The sequence below is a fragment of the Suricata suricatta genome, chromosome 2 (assembly GCF_006229205.1).
Source record: "Suricata suricatta isolate VVHF042 chromosome 2, meerkat_22Aug2017_6uvM2_HiC, whole genome shotgun sequence".
Lineage (NCBI taxonomy): Eukaryota > Metazoa > Chordata > Mammalia > Carnivora > Herpestidae > Suricata > Suricata suricatta.
Window position 1 is genome coordinate 96,554,162 of NC_043701.1, and position 18,602 is coordinate 96,572,763.

General features: G+C 39.1%; 1 protein-coding gene across 1 annotated transcript in view; it reads right to left on the bottom strand.

The window, feature by feature from the left end:
* Positions 1 to 18,602, bottom strand: part of RAPGEF5 (Rap guanine nucleotide exchange factor 5) — a 179,383-nt gene that overhangs the window by 128,170 nt on the left and 32,611 nt on the right. The window contains exon 5 of the mRNA XM_029929886.1: positions 7,029 to 7,077. Within this exon, the coding sequence (XP_029785746.1) occupies positions 7,029 to 7,077 (49 nt within the window). The remainder of the gene's footprint in view (positions 1 to 7,028; positions 7,078 to 18,602) is intronic.

Below are 18,602 nucleotides of genomic sequence, written 5' to 3' on the forward strand. Positions count from 1 at the left end.
CCAGGAACAAACGTGGCAAACGGGAATGTCTTTTCACAAATCACATCTTTACTCTCATAATCCAGAAAATCAATCACTAACGAGGAAGGGGGCACAGTGTAGTTGGAAAAACTAGAGACTGGGTGTTGAAAACTCAGGTTTGGGGCACCTGGGTGGCTCAGGCGGTTAAGCGTCCAACTTTGGCTCAGGTCAGATCTCACGTTCATGGGTTTGAGCCCCGCGTCAGGCTCTATGCTGACAGCTAGCTCAGAGCCTGGAGCCTGCTTCTGGTTCTGTGTCCTCTTCTCTCTCTGCCCCTCCCCCTTTCATACTGTGACTCTCTCTGTATCAAAAATAGAAAAAAATTTAAAAAAAACATTAAAAAAAAAAGAAAAGAAAAACTCAGGTTTGCATTCTGACTGTGGCTTTCCAGCCTAAGTGACCCCAAGCACAGCACTTCCTCCCTAGATCTTGTGATTGAGACACAACACAAACAACTCCTGGTTGGGGGGAGGGGGGCCCAGGTTGTATTTGCTCAGAGCCACTCCCTCTTCTGCTGGTTTTCTTCGAGGGGCCACATGCATCGTGGCCTCTCAGTCCATGTGTCTTGTGCAGGGTATTCTGTCCTCTCCAGCCACCCCTGCCATGCTTCTCCTGCTCCAATGGCAGGCATGTCATTCTTCCAACAAGGTCCCCACCAGGACTTGGGTCGGAACTGCCAGCAAAGAGCTTCACGCTTTCTGCTGAGACTAACTCCATAGACCCTCTGAGCCAATAAATTCCCTTTAAGGTTTTCAGTTTGTTTTTTTAGTACCCACACCTAAGAGTCCAGAATAAAATATTCCCGAGGTTGTGACTCCATTAAGGATAACTGCCATTAATAAGAAGAGTATTTATTGCTGTAATTAAATATCAGAGCTGAAAGGAATCTCTAAGGTTATCAGCTTCTATACCAATCTCCTCATGATACAAATTGCAATCACTGCTAAGGTCGCAGTAACAGTTAAGGGCATAAATAGAGTCTAGAACCCCTCTCCTTCTTTCCCAAACTTTAATATTCTGGATACTTAGTTTTAAAGCATGCAACTGACTATGGACTAAGCAGACAGAGTAAAATATAACAACTGCTGAGGAGATTTACCAATATGGTATTTCTGGCGTTCCAGAAATAGAAGCCCACCACGGCACAATTTCCTATGATCTAGAGATAATGAGAGCTAAAAGTGCTTTGGCTGTGGATTCCTAGAAAAGGGGAAAAACATATCTCCCAAGACTCTAATTAGCTAACATTAGCAGCAGAATAAGCAATCGAACAAAAAGAAAGTGCAAGGATATCTGTGCTAATTTTTGTAAATCTCCTGAAGACTTAAAATGCAATTCACGCTCAGTAAGGTTAGCATTTGAAGGAAAAAACTGTTTAAAGGCACATCCTAATGGCCTTTTAGAAAATTACAACAAAATGGATTTTTTACTAAGCTAGAGTCTTGAATCATTTATATAATCTATTGATTGGCAGTTACTTTTATTTCTGTTTGTATGGTGATCTGAAATCAAAAACTTTTGCTTTACATGAATTCTTAGTTTAATAACCCTTGGCAATGAGACATAAATCTGGTAGGACCACCTGAGCCCTAATTAACAGTTTTACTGCAAGACGTAAGATATTAGGGTAATCAATTCCTTCTGTCACGCCCCAGATGTGCCAACTATCATTTTAATACTTTTTATTAGATACATATCAACTTCTGTTTCTTCTTCCTTAAAAAATACTCTCAAAATAGTATTAGAAAACAATATCAAGCACAGAAAGTACCATTCTGCAGCTGGAACCCTATTTTAATTAAGGCTATGCTTAATGTCTCTGCATTTTATCACCTCCTAACTACACAGTAATAAGTTTTTCTTTTTCAAACAGTGACTCACTAATGTTTTTCATTTATGAAACATGTTCTAGTTTAATAACTGCAGGGGCCATGTTTATCTTTGCTATTGTTTTCTCACATCTTCCACTTACCTGGCATACAGCAGGTGCCAAATTAGAATCTGAAAAAGGCATGAATGAATGCAACATCTAGGACAGCCTCTCTTGTATCTTGTCATTGTTATTTTTCACCTACAATCAATGCCAACTCAAGCAGTGAGAGTATAGAGTGAAACAGATAAGCATCTCTAGTGCGTTCATATTTGGATTCTCTGAATATTTTAATATACAAGTTGCTGGGTATTTCTGTCCCAAAACTGCTTACCAACTTTGTTTGAGGTACATGAGAGAAATGTCTTTGTTTTTCCCTAAAACAATCTTGTTCACTCATGTTACTTTTCTAACTAGAAAATACTATATTCAGTTTAAGTCAGGGACAAGGGGCGCGTGGGTGGCTCAGTCAGTTAAATGTCCTACTCTTGACTTTGGCTCAGGTCAAGGCTCACATTCATGAGTTCGAGCCCTGCATCAGACTGTGCTGACGGTGCGAAGACTGTTTAGGATTCTGTCTCCCTCTCTCTCTGCCCCTCTCCTGCTTGCACTCTCTCTCTCTCTCTCTCTCTCCCAAAATAAGTAAAAATAAACTTTAAAATAAAGTCAGAGACTTTAAATGATAATGCCAATTATCAATACATTAGTCAGCCTTATTTTGGAGGACAGTGGCTAATGAAATAGCACAAGATAAATATTTGGATTGATGAAATAGAGACAAACTAGTCATTATTAATAGGTGATGTATTTGCCCGTAGAGGAAATCCAAGATCATTTTAAAACAAGCTATTAGAATTCATTTGAGTTCAACACTTTTACGAGACACAAAATCAAGGGTTCTCATGCAGCAAAAAATACCAATTATAAAAGACAATAGATATAGATGTGGATATCAATAAACTGAGGGAGAAAGACCCAGAATAGCCAACATGTTAGTAAAGGAGGAGGACAAAGTTGGATGACTGACACTACATGATGTTGACACTTACTATAAAGCTACCGTAATCAAGACAGTGGAGTATCATCAAAATAACAGAGAAATAGATCAATGGAATAGAGTAGAGAGCCTAGAAACAGACCCACAGAAATTAGTACCTTTGATAAAGGAGCAAATAAAGGAGCAAATAAAATATAACAGATAAAAGAGAGTCTTTTCAACTAATGATGCTCAAACAACTAGGTGCTTACGTGCAAAAAAAATGAACCTAGACACAGTCCTGACACCTTTCACAAAGTTAACTCAAAGGGCGACTGGGTGGCTCAGCTGGTTAAGCGCTGAACTCTTGATTTGGGCTCAGGTCATGATCTCATGGTGCGGAGCCTGCCTGGGATTCTCGTTCTCTTCCCCTCCTCCATTCATTCATGTGCACTCTCTCTCTGTCTCTCTCTCTCTCTCTCAAAATAAATAAACTTAAAAAATTAACTCAAAATGGATCACATATCTACTAAAAAAAATGCAAATTCCTAGAATTCCTAGAATATGACAGAGGAGAAAACTTAGATGACCTTGACTATGGCATGGCTTTTTAGCTACAACACCAAAGACATGATTCCATAAAAGAAAGATAAGCTTGACTTTATTGAAATTAAAAACATCTGCTCTTCAAAAGACAATGTAAAGAGAATGAGAAGACCTGCCACAGACTAGGAGAAAATATTTGCAAAAAAGACACCTGAAAAAGAACTGTCCCTCTAAATATGTGATGAACTCTTAAAACTCAAAAGTAAAAAAAAAAAAAAAAATCTTGCTAAAAAGTGGGCTAAAAAGACATGAGCCATTGAAAAAATTAATAAGTTGACTTTTCCTAAATTAAAATTTTTTGCTCTGTGAAAGACTTTGATAAGAAAACAAAAGGACAAACTATAGACTGGAAGAAAATATTTGCCAACCACATATCCAACAAAGGATTGGCATTTACAATATGTAGAGAACTCTTAAAACGCAACAGAAAACAACAACTCAATTACAAAAAGAGCAAGAGACATGAAGAGACAGTTCACAAAAGATGATGTTCAGGTGACAAATCAGCAACCAAAGACATTCAATTATCATTAGCCATTAGGGAAATGCAAAAAGTGAGATGCCACTTCATGTCTATTAGAATGGCTAAAATTAAAACCAGTGACAATACCAAATGCTGACAAGGATGTGGAGAAGCTGAATCACTTACACATTGCTAGCAAGAACGTAAAATGGGATAGCAACTCTAGAAAACAGTTTGGTAGTTTCTTAAAAAACTAAACATGCAACTACCCAACGACCCGGCAACCGTATTCATGGGCATTTGTTCCAGAGGAATGAAGACTTAGGTTCACATATAAACCAATTTGTGAATGTTTGTAGATGTAGTTTAATTCATTATAGGTGCAAACTGAAAATAATCCAGATGTCCTTTAATAGGTGAACGGTAAATATGCTATCATACATTCCTATAATGGAATACTATACAGCAATAAAAAGTAATGAACTATTGATGTATAGCAACCTGAATTGAATCTCCAGATAATTATGGAAAGTGAAAAGAGATATTTCCAAATGATTATATACTATATGATTCATTTATATAATATTTTTAAGGGACACTTACAGAAATAGAAAACAGATTAATAATTGTCCAGGGTTAAGTGGGGAGAAAGGGTAGGAGGGAAGTCAGTGTAGCCACCAAAGAGCAACAAGACAGATCTTTGAGGTGATGGAAGAAATATTCTGTATCAGAATCAATATCCTGGTTGTGATATTGTTCTATAGTTTTGCCAAATGTTACTGTGAGGTGAAACTAGGAAAAGGAAATGTGGGATGCCTGTATTATTTCTTACAGCTGCATATGAATATATAATTACCTCAAAAAAAAAGAATACAGATAAAATGATCCCATTTTTGTCAAATTTGCATATTAATATAAAATAATATAGTATCCACATATTAATACAGAAACATCTGGAAACATATACAAGAAAAGTATCAGTGGTTATCTCTTTTGGTGAGATAATGAGTGACTTTTCACTTTCTTCATACACTCATTTAAACAGTGTAAAAGTGAAAAACTACTGTAATAGTAAGAAACTATTTTTGTTATGAAAGGGAGAAGTAATGTATGTTCATTATGTATTTTTTTGCAATGAACATTTTTAGTATGTCAATTCTTCAAAATATCATTTTATAAGCTGTTTAAACATTCCATTGCACTGATCAATTTTATTATTTCTTTATCATGAGGACTTAAGGATTGTTTCTAATTTCTTACTGTTCAAAAAAACCGCAATGGATTCTTTCTACCTGAATCTTCACATGCATTTCTGATGATGCGCTACCGACGGACCTCCAGTCACGGAGTGACTGGATGACAGAGCTGAGGATACTGCAACACACTGAAATATTGCTTTCGTATAAAACCATGACTGTTTGTACATGTATGAGAGACCATTTCCCTGTCCTGAGAAGTTGCTCAAGTGGTGTTCCCACTCCAAGCTCCACACATCAATTACGAAAACAGATCTCACTTCATACAGCCACATGAACGTATAATAAAATTAACTTCATACCAAATCTTTTATTTTGCACAATCTAACCTGGATAGGTCTTGCTTACTTCTCTTCACCTCCAGAAAATTAAACTTCTTAGCTTGACATCCAAAACTTACCTCTTTTCTCCTTGTTCCCCTGGCTCCAGCCATTCCTACCTCTTTTTTGTTCCTCAAACACAGCTTGCACACCTGGGCCCAACGGCACTCGTTCCGATCGCCACAGGGCCCACCCCTTCACTTCTGCAGCCTCCCTATCTAGAGTTATTTACTCTATTTTTCTCCAGCCATGACACACTGGAAGTTTTTTATTTCCCTTAACATTTCCTGACACACACAAAAAAGTCCTATTCTCAAAGGCACTGCCATTCCAATTCAAACAGACTGGAAGCTTTGTCTTCTTGTGAAAACAGAAAACAAGAGCAGCTCTAGCACAGTTAATTTCTAGGCCCTCCCTCCCGAAACCTTTATATTGATATCCTTTGTCCATCTTGACCTCCGTCTGTGCAAACAGCCAAGATCTAATCCTGGCACTGAGGAGCCCCACTCAGGCTGTACTTTCTGTTCACGATTACTCGGCGTCAAGATCGCTGTTCTTTTGCATCCTCCTCTACCTTCACGGCATACAGTCTCTGTGTCCTCTGCACAAGCCAAATCAACTAAGAAAATAGTACAAATATAATAAGCTAATTTATACTAAGGGATGTTTGATTCAAAAGCTAACAGAGAAAAGCCAATTCTTAGAGTTTCTTTTTTTTTCCTTAGAGGTTCTAATTGGAAAAAAAAAAAGAGGCAAAATGCATGGTTCATGTTCTCAAGATATTTCTGTTCCATTTATGTCTTTAATTTTTGTCATCTCTTTGATTCTGTCATAGTCTTTCTGTCTGGAAAGTCTTGTTCCAGTTTACCGCGACCCAAGAAGCATCTCCCTTCTGTTTGTCATGCTATTCAGCACTGATCGCCTCTGAACAGCAAAAAATATCTCCTCTGACACTCCTCTTAAGTGTTTTTCTACCTCAGTGAGTTTCCATCTCATATTGAATTTCACCAGAGTTTGGCTTTCTCTCCTTCGAAATCTATTTGAAAGCTCCCTTCTCCTCTCCACGTATCGCTTCCAGATCATATCCTACAGGTATTAGGGATCAGATCCACTCAATTAGTCTTACATGAAATGCTTGCTTTTACATGGCACTCACAAATCTTTTTAGAAGAAACTACTTTGAGATGAAAAACAAACCTTTAAACAAAGACCACCTTTATGTTAGTTTCCTCCGTCATTATGGTAGGTAAACGCAATGTGGTGTGCCTTCTTGGGCTGTGTGCTCAGACTGTTTGCATGGTTGCAATGGACTACACACATATTTACTGTTAATTTCATTTTTCCTTAAAATATGAAATAAATTAAAACAAGGCAGTACAATTTTAAAGCATGATATATAATAGCTTATGCTATTTCAATGTGATAATCAGTAATTTTAAAAACAAACAGTGATATTTTTCTGCATTCTGCATCACAACTTCCTGAGATGTGCTCAGGCCCTGGAAGGGCTACTCACCAGACTTCCTTGCTTTCAAAGCAATCACAGCTGCCAGCTCTCTCTGCACCTGATAAGATAGTAGGGAAAAAAATAAAATGATGATAAGAAAATGAAGCTATCAAAAGCAGTACTTTGTGTTTAGGTATGCACCAAAATTAAGAGTTATTGCAATTATGGTTATGTTTGCTGTCACTTTTTGGGATTTGGTTTGTTTTTAGTATCATAGAAAAACCTCTGCAAGGGAATTTTAGGTCAAAAATCTGGAAGACTCATATGGACATAAAATAAATTAGACAGTTGCCAGGATGTATACATTGTAAAACATTGGTATTTTTGCTATGATGAAGGGAAGAGCCTCAAAACTGTAATTAGAAAACATTCAGAAATAATGCAAATAACAAATTATTAAAACATGCATGATGCTCTGGCAAACATACTAAATACTATTTATTCCTCAAAGATTCTAACTTCCATAGAAATTTCAGAAAAGTTAAAATAGATGATCCTGGTGTAATTGGATCTCTACTCAAACACAGTCAATGTTCACTTGAAGTCTGACAGGTTTACAGTAACCATTTTGGAAAATATGCCACATAAAAGCAAGTGCCACTGACTCACAGGGACCATGAAATGGAAATAGACAAAATGAACTTTAAAACTGTAAATGCCTTCAATCCCACTTATTTGGCCAGATTTTTGCTTGCTCACTGTCTCTCCACCACACTCCACTTTGAATGCTTAAGTCCCTTCCTAGAAGCAACCTCAAAGAAGAACATAAAACAAAAACGATAACCATAGTTACTTTTGGGGCACCCGGTGTCTCAGTCAGCTGGGTGTCCAACTTTGGCTCAGGTCATGATATCATAGTTCGTGAGTTCGACCCCACATCAGGCTCTCTACTGTTAGAGCAGAGCCGCCTCTCTCTCTGCCCCCTCTCTCTCTGCCCCCCTCTCTCTCTGCCCCTCCCCCGTTTGTTCTCTGTCTCTCAAAAAATTAATAAGCAGTAAAACAAAAATAACCACAGTCACTTTCCTTTTTTAAATTTTTAAAAAAATGTTTTTAATGTTTTTATTTTTGAGAGATAAAGCATGTGTGAAGGAGGGGCGAAGAGAGGGAGGGAGACACAGAATCTGAAGCAGGCTCCAACCTCCGAGCTGACAGCACAGAGCCCAATGCAGGGATCAAACTCACAAACTGCAAGATGATGACCTGAGCCAAAGTTGGACACTTATCTGACTGAGCCACCCAGGTGCCCCAACCATAGTCATTTTCAAAAATAACATGACCAAAAAAAAAAAAAAAGATACCATGGAGATAATAATCTTTAGGATATCTATGTTTTAGCACCAACAAAAATTCCATAACAAGCAAGCTCATTCCTCTCTAAGACAGTCTTTTAAGCTTAGAAGTTTATGTGTATTTCAGGTGTTTGGAAGTGCTGGTGAGTTTGGAAGCATCCTGCAGCTTAATACATTACACTCATGACATTTTATAGGAAGAACTTACAAGTTCAAGGTTACAGAAGATTTGCTACTGAGATTCATCTAATTTATGTTCATTTACTTGAAGGTGAAAGGAGATATATATGCTATCCCCTGGGGCTCCGCTGTGAACTGCTCTCACGATGGCTAGGCATCGCCAGCCCTGAGGAGGGCAGCTTCCCTGACTGCTTACCGCTGGGCTTTCCCTGTCCGGCAGGTACGCGTGTGCCAGGCGAGTGGTATATTCTTGATTTAGCCCCTTCTTTGATACCTTAAGACTCTCTCTGGAAAATTATACAGTACCGAGAAGACCATCAGTCCCTCTCCAACCCTGGGATGTCAGCTCTGAAAACGTTCATAGTGGTAAAATTTGCAGCTGAACAAGTTAGGAAAAGGCACTGGGTAGCTCAGTCAGTTAAGTGTCCGACTCTTGATTTTGGCTCAGCTCATGATCTCGCATGGATCGTGGATTTGAGGTCTGCGTTGGGCCCTGAACTGGCAGTGCAGAACCTCCTTGGGATTCTCTCTCTCCCTCTCTCTGCCCCTCCCCTGCTCACATGTGCACGCTTTCTCTCTTTCTTTCTCTCTCTCTCTCTCAATAACTAAATCTAAAAAAAAAAAAAAAAAGAAGAAAAAGAGGGCCAGGGGAAAGAGAAAGGATATGTGACCACTAAAAAACCTTTACAAATACTGTGTGGGGAATCAAATAAAAACAGCTACAAATGAAAACATCATTTATTGCATCCTTTTTACATATTTAAAATTGTTTCAAAGGTTTACTGTACTATGACCCTCTCTGTTCAGGATTTTCCTCTCTCACAGTGTCAGAAATTCTCAGGGATGGGGGTAAAGATGCAGCCAATCAACACCCGCTGGGATCTTGTCAATGGCTCCCTGACTTTAAGATCTCCCCGGGAAGATCCCATCATGGTTCAGGGACAGGCAGTCAGTTTTCCATACCTGAAATCACCAGGTTTCCAGTTTTTCTTTCTCTAGTTAGAAATAAATCTCAAAATATAAAGAGCTCAGAAAAAGAAGATAGTAGATTCCCAACTTTGTATAGTATCTCATCTTTTCAAAAATGTGGTGGGGTAAGGAAGGAAGAGGGTGCACAAGAAACTCTCACAACATTTTGGCAGAGTTGGAGGAGAGGAGAGAGGCCAGTGAGAGAAAAAAGAACTTCACAGATGAGTGGAGAAGAAATCTAAGCTTTAAAGAAATTTTTTTTTTTTTAAGTAAATGAGATGACTCTATAGAACTACACTAAATCCCCTGAATGTGTGCTGTCAGGGAGGATGTAAGTGTATTTTATGTAGAGTAGGGTGTGGAATAGTTTCCATGTTTCTGCCCAGAATGGAGGTTTCTGATTTAAAAAAAAACCCAAAGGTAGGTATTCTTCCTACAAAACACAAAGGACAAGGTGCTGATGAAGCAAAAACACAAACTAGCTAAGATCTTATTACAGGTTCCTTCACTATCTTCACAGAACCTTTTTTTTTTTTTTCCCCTAAAGCACATTGGCAAGTATTTAATCATTTTCAAATGAATGACTGATTCCTGTCTTCTGGATGGAAGCGGCACTTAGGCAGGGACCTGTCTGTCTATGGATAGTGTTATCCAGGACAGTGATCAGCTTTGTTCACTGACCCACAAGAGGTGGGTGCATAAGTAATCTTAAAACAACAACACAGAAAGGACCTAGCGGAGAGAAAAATGCAAAGAGAAGACATTCCCTACTAATAAGCTACTCCCAGCAGGAATATTCAGGACAGAATACTAGAAAGACTCAGGGCCTCCTACGCAAATATTATTATATTGAAAACTAAAACTCTGAGGGGCACCTGGGTGGCTCAGTTGGTTGAGTGTCAGACTTCGACTCAGATCATGATCTGAGTTCATGGGTTCGAGCCCCATGTCAGGCTCTGTGCTGACAGCTCAGAGCCTGGCGCCTGCTTCAGATTCTGTGTCTCCCTCTCTCTCTCTACTTCTCCCCTGCTTATTCTCTGTCTCTATCTCTCAAAAATAAATAAAAATGTTTTTAAAAATTTTTTTAAAAAAGAAAACTAAAACTTTGAGCAACTGCAGAAACAGAGGCCAGAATTTTACTTAGGTACGAATCAGGGATTGGTTGGCACTGAACAAGAAATCCCATGTTCCAGCACCGTCTAAGCTTTAGATGGCCAGGGCCCTAGCTCACATTTGCACAACTTCCTGAGAGATCCCAAGCGAAAGCCATCCAGCTATGATATGCTCCTGAATTCCTGACATTCAGGAGCTTTTTTTTTTTTAAATGTTTATTGATTTATGTTAGAGAGAGAGTGAGCAAGCAGGAGAGGGGCAGAGGGAGGGAGACAGGAGACAGAGAATCCCAAGCAGGCCCCACGATGTCAGCATAGAGGCCAACATTGGGCTCCAACACACAAACTGTGAGATGAGGACCTGAGCTGGAATTGAGGGTTGGACGCTTAACCAGGCACCCCCAGGAACTATTTGAGATGATAAATGTGAAGTTTTAAACCACTAAATTTTCAGGCAATTTGTTATACCTAGGAGCCTTTTATAAGAAAATGGTTAGTTTTCTACTTTATCAGCTCGTGTTGTTGGTTAACCTTGGGGTCTCTCACTGCAACTACCATGAATCCTCTCCCTAGATCAGGCTTAAGAAAGATACACATGCAGGGGTGCCTGGGAGGCTGAGTCAGTTGAGCATCAGATTCTTGACCTTGGCTCAGTTCGTGATCTTACACTTGGTGAGATCGAGCCCCGGGGATGGGCTCTGTGCTGACAGCATGAAGCCCGCTTGGGATTCTCTCTTTCCCTCTCTCTCTGCTCTTCCCCCGTTCACACTCTTACTCTTCCTCTCTCTCCAAAAGTAAATAAATAAATATATAAACATTAAAAATATAAAGATACACATGTAGAGCCAAGAGCCACATTCTGATACTGGCCATTGTTTTTATTTAATGTGGGTGCTAAACCACTACCTAGGTAATAGAAGAAGTACACAATTACTACCTTGAGCTTTTCTATCATAATCCGTCTCCACTGTGACCGGAAGCCCTGGGAGCTAGATGTACTGCAGCATTCAAACTTCTATACATTTCAGAAAGGATACTACCTATGTCACATCCTCAGCGAGGTCTGAGGTGACAACGTGTGATCAGAAATCAGACACACGAATATATTTCTGCAATGAAATACACAATGATTCAAACCAAATGAGACAATGCAAGATTAGAAAAAACCTCAGGATGTTCAGTGTAGTTGAGACTTTGTCACCAAGTTATGAGAAACTTGTTTTTCAGAGCTTTTGTATTTCAGAACTGAGTAAAAGATGGTAAATCTCTACTAACTGGACAGTTTCCCTCCCTCGTTTTTTCCCTCAGGTTTTCTCTCGGCAAACAGCTACAGGGTTACTGCTTTATTTAGAAATGCTTTCTTTAACTAGCTTGGATTTTCATCAATCTATTTCAGCAGTTCTCAAACCTGACTGCATATTAGAATCACGTGGGGGGGCCTTAGCACTCTACTGATACTGGGCCCCCAACTAAATCCGAACCTCTGGGGGAGAGTCTAGGCAAAGGACTTGCTGCAATTGCTTTTTCAAAGGTCCCTAATGATTTCAGGCTGTTTCCAGGGTTGAGAATCACTGCTCTATTCAATAAGGTATCTTAGTTTTCCCAAAACTCAACCTTTTAATCTTATCATTTCAACGGGCAATCCATCTTTGCTTTTTATGTTGTTCTCCTCTAATTTAATTCCACTCTAAAGGAACAAAGCCTTTCCTGTATTTTAGGTATAGAATCATGCTGTAATCCAATCAAATAAAATTCAGTTACTATATCAACAGTTTCACAGACACAAGTACTCAAGTACAAGGAAAATTGCAAGGACACTTTTTAAGAACCGTAAACTTTAATTAAAAGTAAAACTTACTCAAGACACAAGAGCCCTAAATAATTCAAAACACACCTGTAGCTCAGGGTATATTTGCTCTTGTGAATATCTACACGGAGGGTAATTAAGGGGCTAAGAGATCTCAAAACTTTCCCTCTCTCCTTGTCACTCATCAGAAACATGTTGCAATATTTTAAATGTTTATTTATTTATTTTGAGAGAGAGCTGTGAACACATGAGCAGGGGAGGGACAGGGGGAGAGAGAGGGAGAGAGAGGGAGAGAGAGGGAGGGAGGGAGGGAGGGAGAGAGAGAGAGAGAGAGAGAGAGAGAGAGAGAGTCAGTCAGTCAGTCCCAAGTAGGCTCCATGCTGTCAGGATAAAGCCCAACATGGAGCTCTACCTCACATGAATCACAAGATCACAACCACAGTCAAAATCAAGAGTTTGTCACTTAATTGAGGGAGCCACACCACCCAGGTGCTTCAGCACTATATTAAACAATAACAAGCAGGGCTGTTCACAAATTGTCCCGAAATTCAACACGCATTTGTCTTGTCTTCTCCTTTACTCTCTAACAGCACCTTCAGCCCTCACATTCAAAGGAAGCTATTTTTCTATCAATGCCTAGACTCAAGAGGCAACAGAAAATGTCAAATGCAAACTCTAAGTGCCAGGGCGCATCTCTGGGGGAGGCTAACTGAGAAGATATGGAGGAAGAGACCCTTGAAAACCAAGCTGGACAAAGATCATTTTGAGAAGACAAATCAATTGTGGCAAAGGCCTTAGTTAACCAGAGGGTTGTCCTTACAAACTAACTTTGAATAAATCACCAAAGATTTCCTAAAGGTTTTTAGTAAATCTACTAACTTCACAAACACTTAAATTTTGATACCATGATTGAGATATTTTAAAAACACAGCGGGGCATCTGGTAAAGGGTCCAACATCAACTCAGGTCATGGTCTTGTGGTCCGTGAGTTCGAAACCCACGTTGGGCTCCATGCTGAAAGTTCAGAGCCTAGAGCCTGCTTCAGACTCTGTTTCTCTCTCTCTCTCTCTCTCTGTCCCTCCCCCCACCTTGTTCTCTCTCTCAAAAATAAATAAAAACATTTAAAAACACAAAAACTATCTTCTCAATTTCCTAAATTAAATGTAAGAAGAAACACCACCCAATTTTCTCCCTTGTCCCATTCCCAACTATACTCACTTTTAAACTACTATAAAATCTTAAGTAGTAAAGACATTAAGAACTCCAGAAAAAAAATAAATATGCTTCTTGAAGTAATTAACACAGTTTTAGATACAAACTGAGCATTGATGGCGGCTAGACTTTTGTCCTATGAAAGAACTCCCAAAAGCTAAGTTACAATTTTCTTTGTTCCTTCCTCAGAGGCCTATTTTCCTGTTTCCAAATTCATTATTTTGTTCTAAAGAGCTAATATTGTCACAAGCCTGACATAAGGATAATCATGCGATTACCTATTAGAAAACCAAAAGTTAGAAACCAATAATTAGAAAATTAAGAAAGTTATTTATACATGTCTAGACACTACTGCTCTCCACCTAATAGTTTATTTAACAAATAGTTGTTTTCCTGGTAATTGCTGCCGCCGTATCAAAGAGGTATTTGTTAAGCATGTTGGGATAATAAAGTATGCTTACTCGTCTATTACAAGTGTCCTACGGATATTTAAAAAACTCTTATGCAGAATTTTCTATTGAACATATACAGATATGCCTGTTAATTTTATTATAACTTAAACAACAGATGACCATTCAAAGACCAATATGTAGGTCGAAGTGGCTGGAAATGAACAAGATGCACCGGAATCAAGTCCTCAAGTCCTTCACTTGGGTTTTTTTTTTAATTAAAAAAAAAATTTTTTAATGTTTATTTATATTTGAGAGAGAGAGAGGGAGAGTGCGAGTGGGAGGGGCAGAGAGAGAGGGAGACACAGAATCCAAAGCAGGCTCCAGGCTCCAAGCTGTCAGCACAGAGCCTGATGCGGGGCTCAAACCCACAAACAGTGAGATCATGACCTGAGCCAAAGTCGGATGCTTAACTGACTGAGCCACCCAGATGCCCCAAGTCCTTCACTCAGGTTTTTAAGTCTGTTATTTTAAGCCTGCTACATGTGCATACATCTGCTTTCATAGAGGTTCACATTAAAAAGAGCTGATAATTTTTAGATGATTTGATAATTTTTAGAACTTCTGCTTTCACAGAGATTCACATGAAAAAGATCTGATAAATTTTTTTTTATACAAGCATGGTATAAATTAACAATGGAAATCCGATTACTTAGAATGAGTAACAATGCTTTAAGGAACATTACTAGAAGCATGATATTCGGGCTCCCTCCCAAAAATCCCAAACACAAACCTGATTGAATCCAGAAAGATCTGGACGGTGTTCAGTGTGGAGTATCATCTGTCTAGGTTCATGCGGAGCAGACAGTGTCCACAGGAGGATAACCTGGACACAGCCACCTCCTTCTAGCTAAACATGCAGGTGCCGTATTCTTTATTCTCCTGGTCCTCTCAGCAGGATTTGACACTGTTTCCTGTTCTCTTCTTAACCACCAGGATTTCATGACACCACACACTCTAGGCTTTTCTCTTTCCTCTCTGACTGCATTTTTTCTTCTCCCAAAGCTCTTCTTTGTGATCCTTCATGATCCATCATCATCCCTCCAGACCTTCTGCTCTTCCTCCACAGGCAATCTCACTTACTCGCAGTGTCTCAATTATATCTGTATCTCTAGGGCCCGAGAGGACCGTATCCATTCACCTCCTGGGCCTAAATATCCCACAAGTAGCTCAAACTCAACATTTCCAAATGTGAAGTCACTTTCTTTTTCCTCGTCTATAAAACTGCTCTATGTCCCATACACCAAGTACCTCCATGCCCCCAGGGTCTCAAGCCAAAAAGTAAGGGGTCCCTGACTTAGCTAAGCCCGCCATCTTTTCCCATTCAGTTCATCTCTAATTTATCTCTATATTTTTTTTAATTTTTTAGTGTTTTATTTATTTTTGAGAGAGAGAGAGAGTATGAGCTGAGGAGGGGCAGAGAGAGAGGGAGACACAGAATCTGAAGACAGGCTCCAGGCTCTGAGCTGTCAACACAGAGCCCGACGTGGGGCTTGAACCCACAAACTGTGAGATCATGACCTGAGTCGAAGCTGGATGCTCAACCAACTGAGCCACCCAGGTGCCCCTAATTTATCTCTCTTTGAACTACATCATTCTTTACAGGACGACTAATCATCTTACAATATAAATTGTACATTACATCTCTTCCTAAAATCTTCTTCAAATACTTCCCCATGACAGCATGGCAGAGTCCAATGTCTAATATTGCATATGTAGCAGTCTTCTGATCTAGTCTTCAGTATTATCTCTATCTCCATTCCTCCTCTCAAAACTCTATGTTTGGGGGGGTGGGCGGGGCTGGAAATCAATGCTCCAGTCTTAGTACAACAGAACTTTTGCAATTCTCTGAAAGGGCCATGCTTTTCCTTCAATCTGGGCTGGGCCTTTTCACATGCCCTCTGTCTGGAGTGCTTCTTCAACTCCACACTTTGTGTGCCTGTCACTTACTTGTCCTTCAGGTTCCATCTTACGTACCGTCTTCTGTGAGCGCTACCCACCTTCTGCAGTGGTGCCGAGTCCTCCTTACATATTCTTATACCGTCTGCCTCAATACTAGCTCTATTGCAGGCTAGTGAAACCTCCCCTTCAGCGGGGTGTCCCCAGTAGTGTCTTACAAGCCCCCTGAAACGGACTCCTTTGCTCATCATTCTGATCCTGGCTCTTGGTACCGCCCCCAGTACATATGTTTCTGATCAAGAATAGAAGTGAAATGTTTATAGTTGCTGCAGGAAAGAGAAGACTTAGAGGGAACATGATCATGAGCTTCAGATATTTAAAAAATTGAAAGTAAAATTCAGACCACTGAAGTGAAGTTACAATAAGGCATGCTTTAGCTCTAAGAATTTTCAAATAATCAGAGCTATTCACAGTGGAAATAGTCTACCATGTGAGGGTCAGCAGACGATAGGGAAGGTAAAACTCAGAAGCACTCAGACCAAAGGACTGTTCTAACCATTTGTTTTAAGAATGTGTCCTTTCCAAATCACTCACTACCAAAAGTGAGTAAGCGGGAGCCTCCAGCAGCCTGCACTTCAATAGTACCTGACGTCATAGCCATCTAGCCCACCCAACAGAGATTAAGATGGTAATCTTAACAAACAGAAAATAACTATTGGGGTCCCTTTCTTGGAAATCTCATAAATTTCATAGTGTAAGTCACAGGAGAAGCTACAGATGTATTGATTGAAACAAAGCTGAATAGAGCACGCTAACAACAGGACATCTTTTCAGAAAAGCATGTGTATCTGCTCCTTAAGTTTTCAAAAGTGCTCTTACTGTTTCTGGTGAGATTTCCTCAAAGCCCTAGTTGCTGGCCAATATGAATTTCTTGACAAATAAAAATATCATATATATGAAATGTATTTTAAGTAAACAAGCATATGTTGGACATTCTGGTTTCAATTATCCTAATGAAATAAGATATTATGTTTACTTCATTAAACATTTAGTTTTTGTGTCTCATTGTTTCTATTTTCTGGTATGCCCAGAGTATTTTTTTTTAATGTTTATTTGACAGTGTGCATGTGGGGCAGGGGCAGAGAGAGAGGGAGAGAGAAAATCCCAAACAGGCTCCATGCTGTCAGTGCAGAGCCACAAACTGTGGGATCATGACCTGAGCCAAAATCAAGAGTCAGACATTTAACCAACTAAGCCACTCAGGTGCCCCCTAGCATAATTTCAATTTGTATCATATTTAAATACATCTTCAATGGATTTATAGTTTATTTAACAAGGTTATCTTCAAAGACATAATATAATTTGCAAATTCATGCTTTTTATTCCATATTACATGTCAGTCCTTACATGGTAAAATGCCTTTTCTCAATCATTGCACTTTTTAAAAAAGATTTTATTTACTTACTTATTTATTTACTTATTTATTTATTTATTTATTTGAGAGATATAGAGGGACTGCATACATGAGTGGGGGAGGGGGCAGAGGAAGAAAGAAAGAGAATCCATACTCCACGCTAAGCACAGAGCCTGACACCAGGCTTGATCTCATGACCCTGGGATCGTGACCTGGGCCAAAATCAAGAGTTGGACACTCAACCAACTGAGCGACCAAGGCACCCCTCATTGTACTTTTTTGGAGGTGAGTTTCTCAACTGCAAATATAGAACTATAACACCAGTCAGGGCCCAGAAATTCTAGGGGTCGCCTATCTATATGGATGCTACATTAGAAACACTTGTATTCAGATGAATTCAGATCAACTAAAACTCTTTCCAATCAGAAAGCCTACTAAAAACTGCTAACATGGGAGAGATTACTAGAAGAAAAGATTCAGAGCTCAACATCCAAAAGCCTAAAATAGCAGAAGGAGGTCTCCATTTATTTTATATCAACTTTGACAGAAGTTCTAGGATTCCAGTTTGTAGGACAGAGTCACAGGCCTCTACCTAAGAGGACTGTTTTTAGAATTAAACTAGGTAACACCAAAAGCATCTGGAACAGTGCCTGAAACATAGCACACACTATGTTGGTGTTAGCTAACATCATCATCATCATCATATAATTATAATATAGTTGAGCTTAATAAATACTATATAAATAAATATCCAGCCCTTAATTATTTTAATACTTCATATGCTTAAGCCCCTTCTTCCCACATGAATTATACTCTTTGACAAGCAGTATTGTCTCTGCTTATTATATTCCACCTACCTAGTCCCTGCTCCTTTGCAATTAGCAGAAAAGGGACTGATAAGTTTCATCAAAAAGTTGTGAAGAACATTTAAAGTGCTTATATTTTCCAAATTCTTAAAGTATTAAGAATAAACTTTTAATTTCCACAGAATTCTGAAAATTTCATACATGTATGAAGGAAAGAATTTAGTTGTAGAAATTCACTTCCAAACTGCAGAGGTATCAAAAATCATAACTCGCGTTGGCCCAGCATCATGTGATGTATGAGAGATTAACTGCTGTGGGTATGTATTCAACAAGGAATGTGTATTTATCTTGTATTTCTGTCATTGCAAACTACCACCTATTTACTGGCTGAAAATGACATCCATTTGTCACTGCAAACTACCACCTATTTACTGGCTGAAAATGAC